The sequence below is a fragment of the Amphiura filiformis genome, chromosome 17 (genome assembly GCF_039555335.1).
Source record: "Amphiura filiformis chromosome 17, Afil_fr2py, whole genome shotgun sequence".
NCBI classification, from domain to species: Eukaryota; Metazoa; Echinodermata; class Ophiuroidea; order Amphilepidida; family Amphiuridae; genus Amphiura; species Amphiura filiformis.
Genome location: NC_092644.1, coordinates 16,059,346 through 16,076,504, shown reverse-complemented (window position 1 = coordinate 16,076,504; position 17,159 = coordinate 16,059,346). Strand labels below are relative to the sequence as shown.

The 17,159-nt window shown below is 36.4% G+C and overlaps 1 protein-coding gene across 1 annotated transcript; it reads right to left on the bottom strand.

The window, feature by feature from the left end:
- Positions 1–3,711: 3,711 nt before the first annotated feature.
- On the bottom strand, positions 3,712–17,088 carry LOC140138239 (uncharacterized). The gene is made up of 18 exons (XM_072160153.1): positions 16,986–17,088; positions 15,776–15,829; positions 15,334–15,387; positions 15,057–15,110; positions 14,222–14,275; positions 13,414–13,521; positions 12,673–12,726; positions 12,474–12,536; positions 11,378–11,449; positions 11,038–11,073; positions 10,544–10,561; positions 10,168–10,185; positions 9,756–9,773; positions 8,604–8,693; positions 8,209–8,341; positions 5,529–5,644; positions 5,171–5,383; positions 3,712–4,271 (listed from the first exon to the last, which is right to left on the bottom strand). The coding sequence occupies exons 2-18, from the start codon at positions 15,806–15,808 to the stop codon at positions 4,110–4,112; spliced, it is 1,296 nt and encodes a 431-aa protein (XP_072016254.1). The 5' UTR covers positions 15,809–15,829; positions 16,986–17,088; the 3' UTR covers positions 3,712–4,109.
- Positions 17,089–17,159: the final 71 nt, after the last annotated feature.

Genomic DNA, 17,159 nt, shown 5'->3' with positions numbered 1-17,159 from the left:
AACCATAGCAACGAACCACTCCTTGAAAAAGACACTCTCAGAAAAAAATTCTATAGCGACTGCTCAGTGCCAGAAGTGGGTAAGTGCAATAGCTACCATGTGTAGATGCCATGTGCAGTATTGTGTGTAAATTGCAAAATTTTCATATGGCAGCTATCGCACTACCCACTTTTGGCACTGAGTAGTCGAAAAGTATCCTCTGGGAGAATCCTAAAAAAAATTCCCTTTCGAGAACATGTTCTGCAGCCTCTTTAGAGAGCAAAAAAGTTATGAAAGTCTTCGAAGTAACCAAAGATCCTTCATGGTTCCTATTAAGAACCATCAAGATTGTCCTTGGAAGACATACATAAAGAATTGTCTTGGAATACCTTTCTGATAAGGAAACATTACAACAAGAACTATCACAGTATCTCGTCATCCTGCTACGATAATTGCCTCACTCATTTATTACAGTTTGGAGAAGAAAAAGTATTATGGTTCAAGTATGCATATAAACATATTCATTCGCCAATCTTTTGGCAAGAACTAATGATAATGAGGCAAATTAAAAGCAATTATCAACAACAGCTGATTTAGGCATAATTATGGTGTAAAAACTCAGCTGTCAAAATTGCCTAACTCACCCAAAATCCCCTTTATGATTGGTCAATGTCAATGGCATTATTACAGTAGTTGCACATGCTAATAGAGACACGATTTAGACAAAAGCTCAATTCGGCTGAAAAGTGAGTTTATCGTAGCAGGATGACGATATGGAGCTTGTTTCAATAGATTTTTTTTTTCAATCTCAAATTTAATTTAGATTCTGCGAGATCGGATAGCCAATTATTTGAAACAGTTTGAAAGGTACTAAGTGTACATGTATCCAAGTTTTTAAATAGACGAACCACACCCATGTGCTGAAATTGGAACAAGTTACACATACGAGCACACCCCAACACAAATAAAAACATATTCAAATACATCCTCACTTACCCCTACACAACATATACACACCCCACGTGTACACCCACTCACCCCACCCCTTTCACGCACACTGACAAAATAGATCTCCCACCCACACACCCGACCCTAAATTACACACTCTCAAACTTTACTGAACATGTTCATGTACTCTCAAACTTCCTCTTTCTTTGGCGGGACTTCCCAAACGAATCATTTATGAAAATCTACTTATTTGTAACTACATGTACGACAGTATAACTTTAAAGCTAATTAATTTTAATCAATCTATTCCAGGGGTTCATTCTATTCCAGCCAGCCCGCTGACCATTCATGAACAGCTCTGGAATGTACAGTAAGCAAATCAAAGTGTAGTTTGTCCTCAAACACAGATCTTTGAAATGCATTTACAGTTTGATCAACTCGTAATCGGTGGGAATTGTTAGGCTTTTATCACAACGCCGAAAAGTAGACCCACATTAAAAGTGTCATAGTTGATCTGTCTGGTCTCTATTGTGCGTGTTAAAGAAACAGACAACGTATCGGACTTGAATGAATAATTTCTGATGCTTCTGGCAAGATGTCACGAGACAATTTTCGAAATAAAATATATAGATATTAATCCGCGATTACGAGCTGATCAAAGTATAGCCCTTCGTGGCCGCCGAGCAAAATAGAGGACCCCAACAATTACATATTCTTTATTATTAATGCTGTATTCATCTAATGCAGCATTGTGTGATTCAATCTAATGATAAAAATATTTACAATGATTAAACTTTGGATACTTTTGTTAAGGTGACATAATTGCCACTTTAAGTCCATTCCCCTTTGTCTAGTAGGACTTTTAAAACACTATATATACAGATGGGATCCTAACTATGATTTAGACTAATTGTGGTTTCACATTGCTGTACCTATAACTATTTAGTGATTTGATTTACTTTCCATCAAGGAAAATGTTGGCACATTAAATTCCTCTAAACTTTCGTCAATAAGTTTCTAACTAAAATTCACTACTGAACTATACATTGTCTCACCTTGAGTTTGGCAGTGCGTAGGTGCGCGTTTCGAAGTCAAAGTTAAATCGCGCACCCGATAACCCGCTAATTTCGCAGAGCGTATACACACGCGTACAAGGGCGTTTTCTTTCGACACGCACAATTGCGTAAAGGCACTGACTTCACCACCAAACTCGAGGTGATACAAAGTGTATGAAATCTATTATTGGTTTTGTCTCCTCCATGCATATAGTGACGTAAATGCGTGTTTCACTTGATGCAGCATTAATCACTGGTTCTGTGACTCATTATATGGACACATGCGCACAAAGGCAGCACGTTGATACACATGCGTCACAGAGTTGACCTCACTTCCTCAAGGAAACAAAAGACACTATAGGAATCGAGAAATATAGCACCGTCTGTACATTTTTAATGTAAAAATCAAATTGGTATCGGAAGTTGGATTGAGGTAGTTGTTAAAAACACCTTATTACCGCGCACAGCACATTAATACTTCATTTGATTTTTATTGTTTTCATGTAAGCTTGGAACCACTTATATATGTATCAATCACATATTTATATTATGATACAAATATGAAGTCTTCTTACAGATTTTCATTTTGCTTTATTAGATTACAAAATGATAGTCACATACCGCAAAAACTCGTTAATTAGCATATGTGCTTACTATCGAAGTTTTACGGTACTTTATATGTAAGAGAATTATTAATTATAACGATGTAAAATTTGGCCCTGATTGAACGCTCATAATGCATCCATTTTATCACCTGCCTGCGATAATTACGAGGTTTAGTTAGTAGTGATATGTGCACGGGGCAGAGTGTTTGCCATGCGCAGAGTATAGTTGGTATAATTAGCTCATGCGCAATTGAGTCCAACATTAACTCGATCAACATCAATCGCACTCTGCGCATGACAACCAATCTGAAATCCGCGTAGCATCTCTCAACTAAATCTAGTAAATAATCCGTAAAGTTGTATAGTCCCTTAGCAGCAATCGTGTGTTTTTACAAAGGTTAAGTTACGGTTATATAAGAACGTAAATAAATTAAATCGAGGCGGTTCATGAAAGCCTAATAAACAAGCCGAAAGAATGTTAACAGCACCATACACTTGAACTTCCGAGTTCCAAGTACTGTACACGCACACAAATAGCAACCCACCCTCTTACAATATTCTTTCTTAGTTGCATCAATATTTATTCACAAAAATACAAAATGTAAAGTTTTTTTCACTTTTTTTAAACATTATAGCACCAACAGTGTATAAAAAATACTTCATAATAATTACATCAATAATATTAGAGACTGAAAAGAAATTCCAGGCCCTATCAAAAGTTGAACAAAAATAAAACAAAGTTGAACTCCTTAAGGGATCTGGAATGAGCGTTTCGACAGTATTTTTTGTGGAACATGAGAGCACATCAGACATATCGAATTGCATTCTGAATACGAAGAATGTCTTTCTGATATCAAATAATTTTCATTTTTGAAATTCACGATATAATACAAATTGTATGACAAATTATTAAAATTTGATATTTTTCACATTTTTGATATAATAACAGTCCTCGAAGTAAATTTTATAAATCTAATGATATATTCTTAAAGTGTATGTAGCTGGGAGGAAAAGCCGACGATCAATTGAAAATTTTGACCTTTCATATTGAAGATATGGATTTTTCCCCAAAAGACCTAATTTTTTTTGGTGTTTTGGGAAAAAATCCATATCTTCAATACGAAAGGTCATAATTTTCAATTGATCGTCGGCTTTTCATCCCACCTACATACACTTTAAGTATAAATCATCAGATTTATAAAGTTCACTTCGAGTACTGTTAAATATCAAAAATATCAATTTTTTGCCATAAAATGTGTATTACATTGCGAATTTCAAAAAATCAAAATTATTTGATATCAGAACGACATTCTTCGTATTCAGAATGCAATTCGATATGTCTGATGTGCTCCAATGTCCCACAATAAATACTGTCCCAACGTTCATACCCCACCCCTTAAGGTGAAAGAAGAAGGTCGGAGCTTTACTTAAAATCTGTTAAAATTAAGATTAAGCGCCATTAAAAAGACATTTTAATTGATATGTCATGGAATTTCATTTCAGTCTCTATCATGAACCATACTTAATGATTAAAACATACATTGCCTATTTCTACTCTATACTTATTATATTTGCTTCTTTTTTTCTTGAGATCTGAGGGAAAAACTACTTCTACAATTGGAAGTTGATTTACGTCTTGTCGACTAATGACGAATGTGCTAGTTCTCCATTCTGCTACTTCTTCCTGAAATTAACAAAAATATTAACAGAAATACTTAACGGTTGGCCAGAGATAGTCATAAAGTTATGGGAATCTATGGTAAAAATATTTCGCGAATACTCACTGATCAACTCATGCTCATAGACATGCGAGCAGGGTACTGGGGGACTCATGTATAAGATGAATGGTCGAAATAATGAATTGCCCCAGACAGGCTAGGAAAAACGGATCCAGAACCAACGACACATAATATACTGTGTAGTGTGTGTATGTAAAAACACGGTACCTGTCTATTGCGTATTGCATTTTATTTAGGAGGCAAGTGTGTTTGAAATATAAATCGGTTATCAAAAATACAATATTTACAAGTAACGTAGCAGATAATATATTTAAGGCAGAGTACCAGTTTGCTACAAAGTAAAACACAATCTGCTAGAAAAATGAATACATTGCAGCTCAATTATATACATAAGATAATTGCGCTTTCGACAGATCGCTGAACACAAGATGCAACTTGAACTTATATAAGCAGCCGGGATCCGCTCCCCGAGTTTCATACGGGTTGACTGGGGCAATTGGCAGTTAGTTCATTGCACAGGGGAATTTCAAACTAGCTCAATTTTTTACCACGAGATATAATAGACTATACAGGGACTCGAACTGGCACCTCCACACATTATAAGTACTAAACAAGACGCTACATGGGCTTAATGGGGGAATATATATATATTTCTTTTTATGTCAAAATGGTAAATAAAAACATTCAGTAATGGAATATTGCTTCCACTTTTCACAGTAAAATCTACAGAATGCAAAAGTTGGTTAAATTTTGCACTGCTCTTTTCAGAGCCACCACAAGAAGCTGACCTTAAACACAGGGCTCCCTGAGCTTCAGTAGCTTGTTCCCTGCTCGTAATTCTTACCTTGCAATTATCAATAACATGTTGAGGTCTGAATGCCCCAGTTCGTTTAAATACTATTCCATTCCATCCTCTAAATTTGACTGCTTGTTGAAAATCTCCCGTCTTACTTTCCCAAATTGACATATTAAAACAGTGTATTCTAATTTCCTGATATGCGTCGGAACTGAGGAGATGTAGAAAGTTCAGCTGCGGTTTTGTAATTCCATATTTTGGCTGAAAGAAAGAAAGAAAGAAAGAATCAATGAATGAAAAAAATATCAAAATGTAGTGTTCCAATTTTACTGAGTTAAGATTGGATATTTAAATTAATTATTATTTTTTTATCAGATCCGATGGATAAACAAGGATAATAACTTACAACTGTGCTATCAGGTGGAATGAGACATGATTTGACTTTATCTTTTGAAGTAAAATTACACAAAACTTGTAGAGCATCAGCCTCACATCCGCGATCTGGATCGATCCAATACAAGCCTGTGGAACAGAAAATACAATTAGTTTATTATACATATAATGCAGTTTTGACTCAAGATTTCTTTTCCAAAATCCTGGATTTCCACATTAATCCCAGTCTTTTTATACTTTTTATACATACATGTATATATATAAATGTAGAAATATCGTTTTGCCTATCTGGGATCCCATTGCCTCTGTTACTTTCATTTAACTCAAATAATTTACACAACAAAAACCATGTTGTGCTTTTTAGGGTAGCTCGGAGAGTAAAATTGTTCACTAGATTGGTTAACAAAGTTCTTTATATCTGATCCAGAATTTTCACTTACTTGTGTACGTTTCAACACCACCTGTTGTCTTTATCAACACTTGATGGGTAGTGACTGCTACTGACAACCGACGCTAGAAGTAGTTCCAGCGTTGATCTTGGAGTTGTCAGTTGGTTTTCCTCCAAGAGATTTTTTAGATCCCTGTTTCAGAAACTCATCAAATATGTGAGATAGTTGGTACTCTCCTTCGTCTCTGTTCATGGTGGTGCCCCTCCTCTTTCTTATTTCTATAGCCTCCTTTATCCAGCGAGTGTATCTATTTTGCTCCGTGCCGATGACCTCAGCTTCCCCCCAGCCAATGACGTGATTCTTGTCGACTACATGGTCAGTAATGGCCGACTTGTGCGTAGTTGATAGCGATTTCTTTCTACCTGCTCTGGCGGTTACCGTTTTGCTCATTTTCTCAGCCTCACTTCTGTGCTCTTCCAGTCGCGTACCAAACTTTCTACCTGTTTCGCCTATGTAGGACAAATTGCAGTTCTTGCAGGGGATCTTATAAACCGCGTCCGTGGTGTTATTAGGATCGCGTTTGTCTTTAGGATGTACCATATGTTTTCTGAGTGTGTCGTGCGGTTTCATCGCAGTAGAAATGTTGTAATTATGACTCCAGAAATTCTTTCTGTAACACCCTTAACATAGGGAAGCACAACCATGCCTTTCCTTCTGGTTTTGTCATCAGTCTTTTTGTTTACTTTCTTGGGCTTGACACACTGTAACTGGTCTTTGACCTTTTTAAAGGTCCAATCAGGGTACCCGCATGTTCTAAGGGTTTCGTTGACTTTCTCTTCTTCTTCCACTTTGTCCTCCTCTTCAGTCACAACGCTATCTTTCCTGTTGTACAATGTGCGTATCACACCAAGTTTTTGATGTAACGGGTGATGAGACTGATAGTTCAGATATTGGTCTGAGTGTGTTGGTTTACGATAGACCAGTAGCTTTACAGTGCCGTCGTCTTTTTTCACTATCAGCGTGTCCAGGAACGGTAGGCTACCTTGGGATTCCTGTTCAAATGTAAACTTTATTGACCCTGATTTGTCAACTTGGTCATGTTGGTTGATGTGGTCGGTAAGTTGCTGGACGCAATCTTTGTTAATAACTTCCAACACGTCATCCACATAACGCAGCCATAGCTTCGGTCTACAATCTAAAGGTGCCGTAGCGATCGCCTGCTGTTCAAGAGCTTCCATGAATATGTTAGCTGCAATTGGAGATACGGGGCTGCCCATCGCAGTACCAAAGAGCTGGCGGTAAATTTAACCTCTAAAGGTAAAATATGTGGTAGTTAGTATGAACTCAAGAAGTTCTACCACATCCTTACTTGTTAACTTAAAGCCTGTTTCTTTGTTGTAAACTCGCAACACGTTTTCTTTCTTCTCCAGTCTACTTTGAACAATGTCTAACACTTGGTGTGTTGGTGAATAAACTCACCACATCATGGGAATTGAGAATATCTTCCTCATCTATAACCACTTTAGCAAGATCTTCCGACAATTGCTTGGAATTCTTAACATGGTGTTGAGTATTACCGACCAAGGCACCTAAAATATCAGCGAGCCATCTCGAAGTACTATAACCGATGGTTGCCGTATAGTCTACAATTGGACGCAAGGGGGTGTTAAGCTTATGGATCTTTGGCGTACAATATAATCTGGGCACATTTTCGGCCGTGGGATAGAGCTGTTTGTACTTCAATTCGGTGATCTTACCTTCCTTCTTGAGACCTGTCAACTTGGTAACTAATTTCCATGAACAGAGACGAAGGACAGTACCAACTATCTCACATATTTGATGAGTTTCTGAAACAGGGATCTAAAAATTCCCTTGGAGGAAAACCAACTGGCAACTCCAAGATCAACGCTGGAACTACTTCTAGCGTCGGTTGTCAGTAGCAGTCACTACCCATCAAGTGTTGATAAAGACAACATGTGTTGTTGAAACGTACACAAGTAAGTGAAAATTCTGGATCAGATACAAAGATCTTTGTTAACCAGTTTACTATACCGATCCTGATGAATCTGTTCAATCATGTTCACTAGATTGTTGGGAGTGGCCTTTTCCTTATTCTTTGTGTTCAAATATGTTCCCCAATTCTCTTTCCATATAGACCAGCATGCTTCTATAGGCTTTTTACCTTGGTTTGAGCATTTTGTTTGAGCCTGGTCTCATCAGGACCCAAGCTTGTCTCCACACGGAATGACCGTTTAACCAAACAATGTGATTTTGTTAATATATTAATATATTCCATTTTCTTACCATCTGTCATTTCTCTATGGCATCCAATTAAATCTCTACACGTTCTTGCTGGCATGTCTCTGGTTCCCAAAGGGTGTTTTATACCATCAATGTATTGAAATATATATCTCATTAAATAAAATACATCCATATCCTGTAAGTAAGGAAAAGATAAAATGTATTAAAGAAATAACATTAGATACACGGTTGCCACCGGTGCAGCGCTTAGTGGCTTGCTCTAACTGGCTCTCTGATCAAAAACCAATTTCCACCTCAGTGATGTAGAATGTTTTCAAAGTTCCAATTTCAACATGATGTATTTAGAACTATAATCAAAACTGATGCTACTGGTTTTGAAATTAGTGATGCTGGTTTGTGTAATTTGAAAGTGTAAAATAAGAAATGGAAACACCTACCCCAATATCTTTTGGCCTTGGTACGCTGAAAAAGTGATGTACCATAACAGCTAAACCATCTGGATCCCTGAAAGCGTTGAGGAAAGATGCCTGTATACGATAAAATAAATATATGATGAATGCGTCAGATACATGTACAGGGTGTCCCAGAAAAAATTACCGAGTGAATAAAATTGAACGTAAGTCGAGAAATAGACATCAGAATCAAAAAATTTAAAATGTAGCGCATAGCCTATTTTATTGTACATCACGTACAAAATTTTTTATTTGATTCGGTTGACTGGTTGCAAAGAAATTAACGATTACACAATGCGCGCATCAATGCAGTTCATTCCAAGTTTGATCAACAGGCGCTTATTTCATACTCGCTCACCGCTTCCTAAAGTTTGTGTATGTCATTAAATTTAGTCCACATTATCTATTTTATAATCCGACGGTGTTATGTTATTAATGATTTAACTGAAGATGAATAACAGTTTGTCCGAGAAAACTTTGATTTCTGCAATTCGAAGCTTTCCAACTTTAATTCTTTAGGTTGTGCAAATATGCTATATTTTAACTTTCTATAGAACATTTGATACAAGAATGACAATGACCAAGTGCTTCCAGCTTTACGTGTGATTTTTGATACCATGTTGAAGTTTTAAAAGATTTAAACTTTGCATTACAAATTCTTGGAAATATTCCAAAAACATTAATGTGTGTGAGAAATTTTTTAAGCCAGCTAGAATTATTTATGCAATAATTCTTTACGCAACATTTATATCAACATTAACGAAGAAAGATATTTACAAGTACCGAGCATATTCTTACTTGCAAGCTTTCAATATCGTGCAGGTTTCTTTCAAACTTGGAATGAAGTGAATTGACACATGCGGTATGTAATTGCTCATTTCTTTGCAATCAGTCAACCGATTCCAGTAAAATTGACGTATCAGATGCAGAATAAGATGTGCTACACGGTGATGTTTAGAATATTGGATTCTGATGTATATTTCTCGACTTATGTCCAAATTCATTCGCACGGTAATTTTTTCTGGGACACCCTGTATGTGGTGACTATGAATGAATTTTATTTTAAGAGAGACAAAATGTATCATTAAAATTATTTTTGTTGTTGCTTATTAAATAGGTATTTTAACTTATACTTACCGGAATTTCTGGACTTCCCTGAAAAGAGAAAGAAATAAGATCATAATTATTTGAGCATTGGACTGGCAAAAATTAATTTGTTGTACACGTATGTATGTAATTTAGATCTAAAAAAACACTGGTTATATAGGCCTGTATATTTTGACCTGAATGATATATACATTGAATACTGCTCACATAATATTATGAAGTTTTCTTGTCGAGTGGCGCACTGTAAAGAAGTCTTCATTTTAGAAAATCGAATTAGAAAACCTTTCTATTTTTGTTTTACTATTATGCCTCTTAATCCTGCAAATAAGTACTTTAATGTAATTCTATAGACTTATCCTTTGTTTACAAGTTGATGTGGAATTCATTTTAGTTAGTTGATAACAGGAAAATAATATATTATAAGAGCAGCAAATTTACTTACCGGTGGCCCTGGGTCGCCCTATAATGGTTGATTGAATAAAAATATGAAATAATGAATTAATGAAATCATATACTTAGTGCACATTTTAAAATGACATCAACATCTGACGAACATGTTTGTTACTTTGTTTTGTTGTATTCCGTTTAAAAATCTTCTCTTTATAACTCAAGTAAGGCACTGTCTTTTGTTATTAATGTTGACTTTGAACATAGTCGGTTCTTACACTCCAACAAAAAATACACACATAATTACAATAGCCTTACTCTCGATCAGTAGAACTTTCAACGTCACAATAAAATATTATAAGATGTGTCTTGCTTTAAATTGTATCAAATTTGCCTATGATTATCAGTTTAACTATTTAAATAGTACTTACCGGTCGACCAATGTCTCCCTGTGGTAAAATAAAATTAAAACGGATTAGACTATATCACAAATGAACCAATACATTTCTTTCATTGATTGTCAATATTGAAGAATGAGACCTCCTCATTTTTCATATAGGCCTAAACAGTGAACGAGTGAGCAGTCATGACCAAATGCGATTACCTCAGTATCAGCAACGAACTCAGGTAAAAGATCTGATCAGTAATTGAGCGACCAGGGTTTAATTTATCACAGGCAAATGTCAATTTGTCCGAGCATAAGTCATTTTATAATTTCCATATAAAACAAAATGTAAGAAGGGCCCGTTGGAGTTTCAACACAAATTAATCATGGCAAGTCAATATATGTAGGAAACATGAATAGCGCTGACACTTTAGCTCAACAGGAACATTTATTCCTGATGCAGGAGATCTGATCGAAAGTCTTTAACAAATTTGACAAGCTTATTAGATACAAAAACAAAGAAAAACAGCATTTCCTTACCAAAAATCCTTTAAGACCAACATCGCCATTTGGGCCCTGAAAAAAGAAAGTATTTAAATCAATTATATTATAATTCTCAATCGGTACCAATTGCACTCCAGGGGCGCACACACAAACTAAAGATGCCAAGGTGTATAGCGTGAAAAATATAGTTTGATTTGCATGTTTTTAGGCATATACCCCAGGAGCGAGCGCACCTTCTGTACCCCCTGAATAGGTCCATGTTATGTACTCTCGCGTGACTCCAAACTAGGATGCCCTGAAAATCACATAATTATTTCAAGTGTTATAATGAAATAAAAAGCGAGTATTATGCCCAAGTAACATTAAAATATCTTACCCTTTGACCCATTGTTCCTGGTGGACCTTGAAGTCCCGGGTAGCCTGGTGGTCCAACTGGACCACGATTGCCCTGAAAATCAAATGAAAAATATTAAGTCATTTACGCAGTCCCTCAACTTTTTTTTCCAATTAAAACTAGCAGTATGATCGTATAGCCCTCTACGATAATCAAGTGTATCAACAGAAGAACAAGTGGAAAAACAGAAACAAACATTTTGGTTTCCCCCATACAATTTGTTTGTAGTGATTAAAGCTTAGTTGGCATGCTGCCGACATTTCTTAAACAAGAAACACATTTGTACAAATTCTTGACTCCGCGACGATTTTTCGGTAAAGTTGCGATTCATTCATCCTGTCTTCACCAGACTGCGCACAGACTTGACTGGTGGATTTGTCGCATGATGGTAATCGCCGACAAAGTGGCTTCACGGTGTGGTCACATGCGTGCTATAGCAGGAAACGGAGACCTATCTTTTTATTAATGATGGCTACATGCTAGAATCTTTCCCGGACGGCTTCCATGAAACAAGTTAACGCCGATTACCATCACATGATCAACCACCAGTCAAGTCTCTGTGCAGTCTGCATGAAGACCCAGTGAACGGGTAGTAACGTTAACGAAAAATCATCGATGAGTCAAGAATTTTGATCCACATTATTGTCCAGTTACTGGATGACGTACACAAAACATTCACAAAGATTTTAAACAGATTACAAATTTTTGTAGCACCCCCTTTCTTCAGCAGTATGGTACAGTTGCTATACAACTCAAATGAATGTAAGGCTGTCAGAAAATCAACAATGCTTTCTTTTATTTGGATATGATATATGATTTACAATGTTATAAAACTCAATTTTTTTTGTAATTGAACAGCCTAATTTTAACCTCCAAGAGGCAAACAGAATAACGAAGAAAATTGGCCCACCATACTGCAAGACAATAATGCACGCAGTCACTCACAACATGATCATTTATTATAATTAAATTTAAGATCATTTAACTGACATAAATTGTTGACTTCTCAGAAGATATGTCATTATGCTTCACTTTCCTATCATGCAAATGCATGTTTTGGACACTCAGCAATACGTACCTCGCTTCCTAAGTCTCCTGGTCGTCCTATACCTCCTGGACTTCCAATATCACCTCTTTCACCCTGAAAAGAGCAACATTCCATTATTAAAATTGCATATTTGCCCATTTTGATAAGTGTGCCATCGTTTCGCGTTTCGTATGTATGTGCCATAATTTCGCATTTATTTTCTTAAATAAAATGTATGTGATATACTTACTAGAAATCCAGGCAATCCTTCAAAACCCCGTAATCCATGATGGCCTCGTGTTCCCTGTAGATCAAAGGAAAACAACATCCATCAGCATGACTCTAGTGCGATAAAGGTGTAGTCAATTCTTCTTTAAAATGTTGGAGAGTGCTTTGATATTATTATGAATACAATAAACTGAAAAATACACTCCCAGATTCCTATTGCTGTCACCCGGAGGTACACAGTTTATAGGCGTATGAGATCCTAGGGGGGGGTGGTCCATACAATCATCCCCCCCCCCCCAATGTTGACGCCTGATAATGGGTTTCTTACCAAATTAACCTCATATTTGCCCATTCTAGCCCCAAAAGTGCACATTTTCGCACGCTTCACGCGCATTTATTCCACTTTTACACCATATTTCATCAGTTTAGCTTCAAAATGGCAAAATTTTCGCGTGCATTTGTACCATAAACTTATTCTGTCGCCAAAAGGTGCTGCATTGACTATACTTTTAAGAATTTTTTCCAACTCCATCCCCCGCCCCCAAATGTCAAAAAGAAATCTACGCCACTGCACCGTATACTGCACTGCTGCACAACTACTATATTTGGCAGGCTCACTGGCTTGGTACTGCAGCACTGGTAGAATAGCCACAAAGTAGCTGGGCAGCAGTGCGCCTCTAGGAATCTGGCGGTGTATGTTCAAAAAGAGTATACTTTTAAGATAACTAATTTAACTTCGCTTACGATCTATGTGAATGTTTACCTTTTCTCCCTCATCGCCCGGTTCACCTCTAAATCCTTGTAAACCACGTGGTCCCATTTCTCCTGTAAGCCCTGATATACCGTATTGCCCCGCTATTCCTTTTGGACCCTACAATAGGCAAAATTATTGAGGCGATAATGGGTGAATGATATTTTCAAAATTAACACAAAAATAACAACCATTGACAAATTACATAACATCTGGTACATTACATACATCTTACTCCATTCAAATAACTTTCAGAAGATGATGACTTTTATGGTATCCCTACAAAAGTATGGCGTGTTTGTGAATATAGTTGTCTCATGGGCAGGCAGGTGAGGTTTTACGTGTTGGATCTCATTTGCCTTCGCACTTCACTGATTTCACTTTGTTGTTATTATATGCTTCAAAACGTTTGTATTGCTGTTAAGGTGAGTGACCCAATTGACAGCCTCGCCCCCATTTTACCTCATCAAAATGCAGATTTTGGTACCAGTAAAAAACTCATATTTTTCTCATTAACATATTGAAATTAGGCGTTCCAAATCGGTACAGTTACTCAGCGTGGCCAAATATGCTTTTATGGTTCTTTTTATACATACAAACCATCAAGGTTTCTCCTGACAAAAAAAAGAAACATTTGGAACTTTCCCCCTAGAGTGTGTAACTATTGTTTTGGTTATTACTACTGTTTACTTATGCTGTTGATGCATGTTGTAGTTTTTTAATTGATACTGTCATCAATTACCATATGTTGTATTCCCATACATTTATAATCCATGTATACAATCTAAATTTGAATAACATAAAAATATTGTTCTCTTACATAGTCTCCTGTTTGACCTTGATCTCCGGGTGGACCCTGTGGACCAAACTCTCCCTGAAAAAGAATAAAAAAGGCAGAACCCTCGATTTTATTAACAAATATATTATATGGTTAGTAGGTTTAACATTTCAATAATTGTGACCCGGCAGCACAAACGAGCCGTAAATTCCCTAAATTGTATTCTGAGTTATGGTGTAAAATGTGTACGAAGGTCGTATTCATCGGTCACTTATGCTGGCGCGACATCTGTCTTATTTCGATAGTCACAACACCAATCAATAATCCTATTATTGAAGTGGATAATAAGCTTCTACCTTAGATGGCTATAGAACTTTTAATAGCTCTGGTCTTTGTTTGCTTTTTACTAAATCCTTTTCAAGTGGTGGGTTACCAGGCATTGTATTTTGTATAGGTATGCATAACCAACAATTAACAATGAGAGAACCTTCTTAAACCTCGTTGACTTGGGGATGATTTGAAATGACCGCCAATTATGACTGTTTGATATTTATTGCCAGCAATGTGGAAAAAGAGACACCTGTAAAAACGTAAAAGCTATAATTTTGTTGAAGGAGCAAAGTTTATCAAACCATAACCCCGCTTCTGGATATCGTTTGAAGTCAAATGATATACCATTTTTAAGTTTATGATGTTTATTTTTAAACACGAAATAAAACAAAATTGACCGGGGAGGAATTTACGGCTCATTCGCCGTGGACGGTCACATATAATATTGGTAATGAATCTTTTGAAAGTATTGTTATCATTATCGCGGTTATAGTTTATACCACAGATCCAGGATCTGTGGTTATCCTGAATGATCAAATTAACTTACACGTGGGCCAGGTGATCCAGTCTCGCCAGGCATACCAATTTCACCTGGTTCTCCCTGTAAAGAAAATATACAAAAGTTAATTTCTATTCATGTGGACAGTAATTCATTTGGATGCTGTTGAAGTGGAATAATCATATTTAATTGAGAATTCTATACGAACAACTTTGGTATGTTAACCACTGAAATATATAAATTATAACCAAGCGGATTAAAACATGCTGGCGAAATTAAGACTACGTATGACTAATAAATACTATGTCTGTCGTATATGTCTTACCTTTGGTCCTTTACTACCTGGTATTCCATTCACGCCATGATTACCTGGATCACCCTAAAAGGATATTAAACAAAATATGCACATACAATATTAGTGATTTGCTGATTATATATTAACATCATGTCACTCATCTAATAGACTCTATACAATGAATCAACCGGAACGGTATAACAATTGAAATGGCAGCCATGTTGGAGGACAGGTCTAAGATAACTTAAGATGACAGAGGGACAGATCTCTAGATTAATTCCACAACCATTTAAATAGACATCACCGGTTTTATTGTATTATCATGCGAATTGGCCTGTGACCTTATGAGGGACAACATTTAGTTAAATGAGGAACGATACCCTTTATATTTCTGATTTAAAAAGTTTTTAAATACCTAACATAAAACGCTATCATGGATAAATTGATATATGGGATGTCAATAATTAGTTACCTCATCACCAAACGCACCGTCAATACCCGCCATGCCTTTCGGTCCTTGTATGCCCTGTAAAATAATAAAATGATTCATACGTGTATAAAGTTTTAGGAAATTACCCTGTTTTTATACATTGTGTGTGTACAGTACTTTGATTGAAGTTTTGGTTTTGGTGTTTGTAACTTGTAATTCCATTGAATGTACTTTGTATCTTACGTAAGACCTGATCATCATTTTTATGGGTCTTATAACAAACATTTGGATGACATTTCCGTAAAACTAGTCATTTGATGTTAATTTATGAACTCCAGGCAAAAAATCTGTTGAAAATATATACACCCACTGCAAATTCCAGGCATGTAAACAAAAGCAATGTAAGGCAAAACTGGGCACACGCGCCCACCCATGTTTGACCTGCTACCACGAAATGAGCGTAAAGTCGCAAGTGATAGTTTCAAAACGCCCTGGCTACTGCGTTGGTGTTCTTTGTTTCACACGCACCTGTTCAAGTCAGAAGTATGTCTGTATGTCCTTTGTGAATGGTGACACAATGGGCCATTCGCGTAGGACATACTACTGGCTTGTACAGGTGCGCGGCAAACAAAGAACATCAACTCAGTCAGCCAGGATGTCTGCAACTACCAAACTACCAACTTGCGACTTAATTCGTTGTAGCAGATTATTATAATCGTTACGCGCTGAGTGATATGCTATACTTCCAAAACAATAGGTTATCTGGTCTGCTACTAGAAGTGTACCAAAATGATCAGTGCAGTTGTAGTGTCATGAATGGAATTACAACAGATTAAAAAAATAATGAAAGGCCACATTTTTCTCTGACTGCGAGTACAAATTGTAAATCAGATATTTGAATCCAACTAGTGTGTATAATATAATATAGTGGAAGTTCCGTTGAATTGCAGTTACAATGTTAAGCCCGCTGATAAGAACTTCCTACTAAATCCTCCATAGCAGATTATGTACATTAACTTTGGTTTTATCATTTTCCAATTAATGATCATTTGTTTTTTAAATATTTCTGTATTCTTCCATAACTGCCTCACATTTATTTACGCATGACTATAAATACTCCATTTTGATGTTGTGAAATTATTATTCTTGATCATTCATTCCGTATTAACATTGCAAATAATGTTAAATGTAGAAAACATATCATTAAACCTTTTTAAGTGAGCTTCATAAAAAATCTTATGAATATTACTACCCTTGGGCCGGTCGATCCTTTTGGTCCTTGTATCCCAGTTTCTCCAGGTTCTCCAGCTGCCCCGTTTGAACCGCGATTTCCCTTTGGTCCTGGTAAACCCACATGACCCTAAAATATGGACATTTTAGTGGGAACAAAAGGTTAATATTATGGTATAATGTATTTATAATGTAT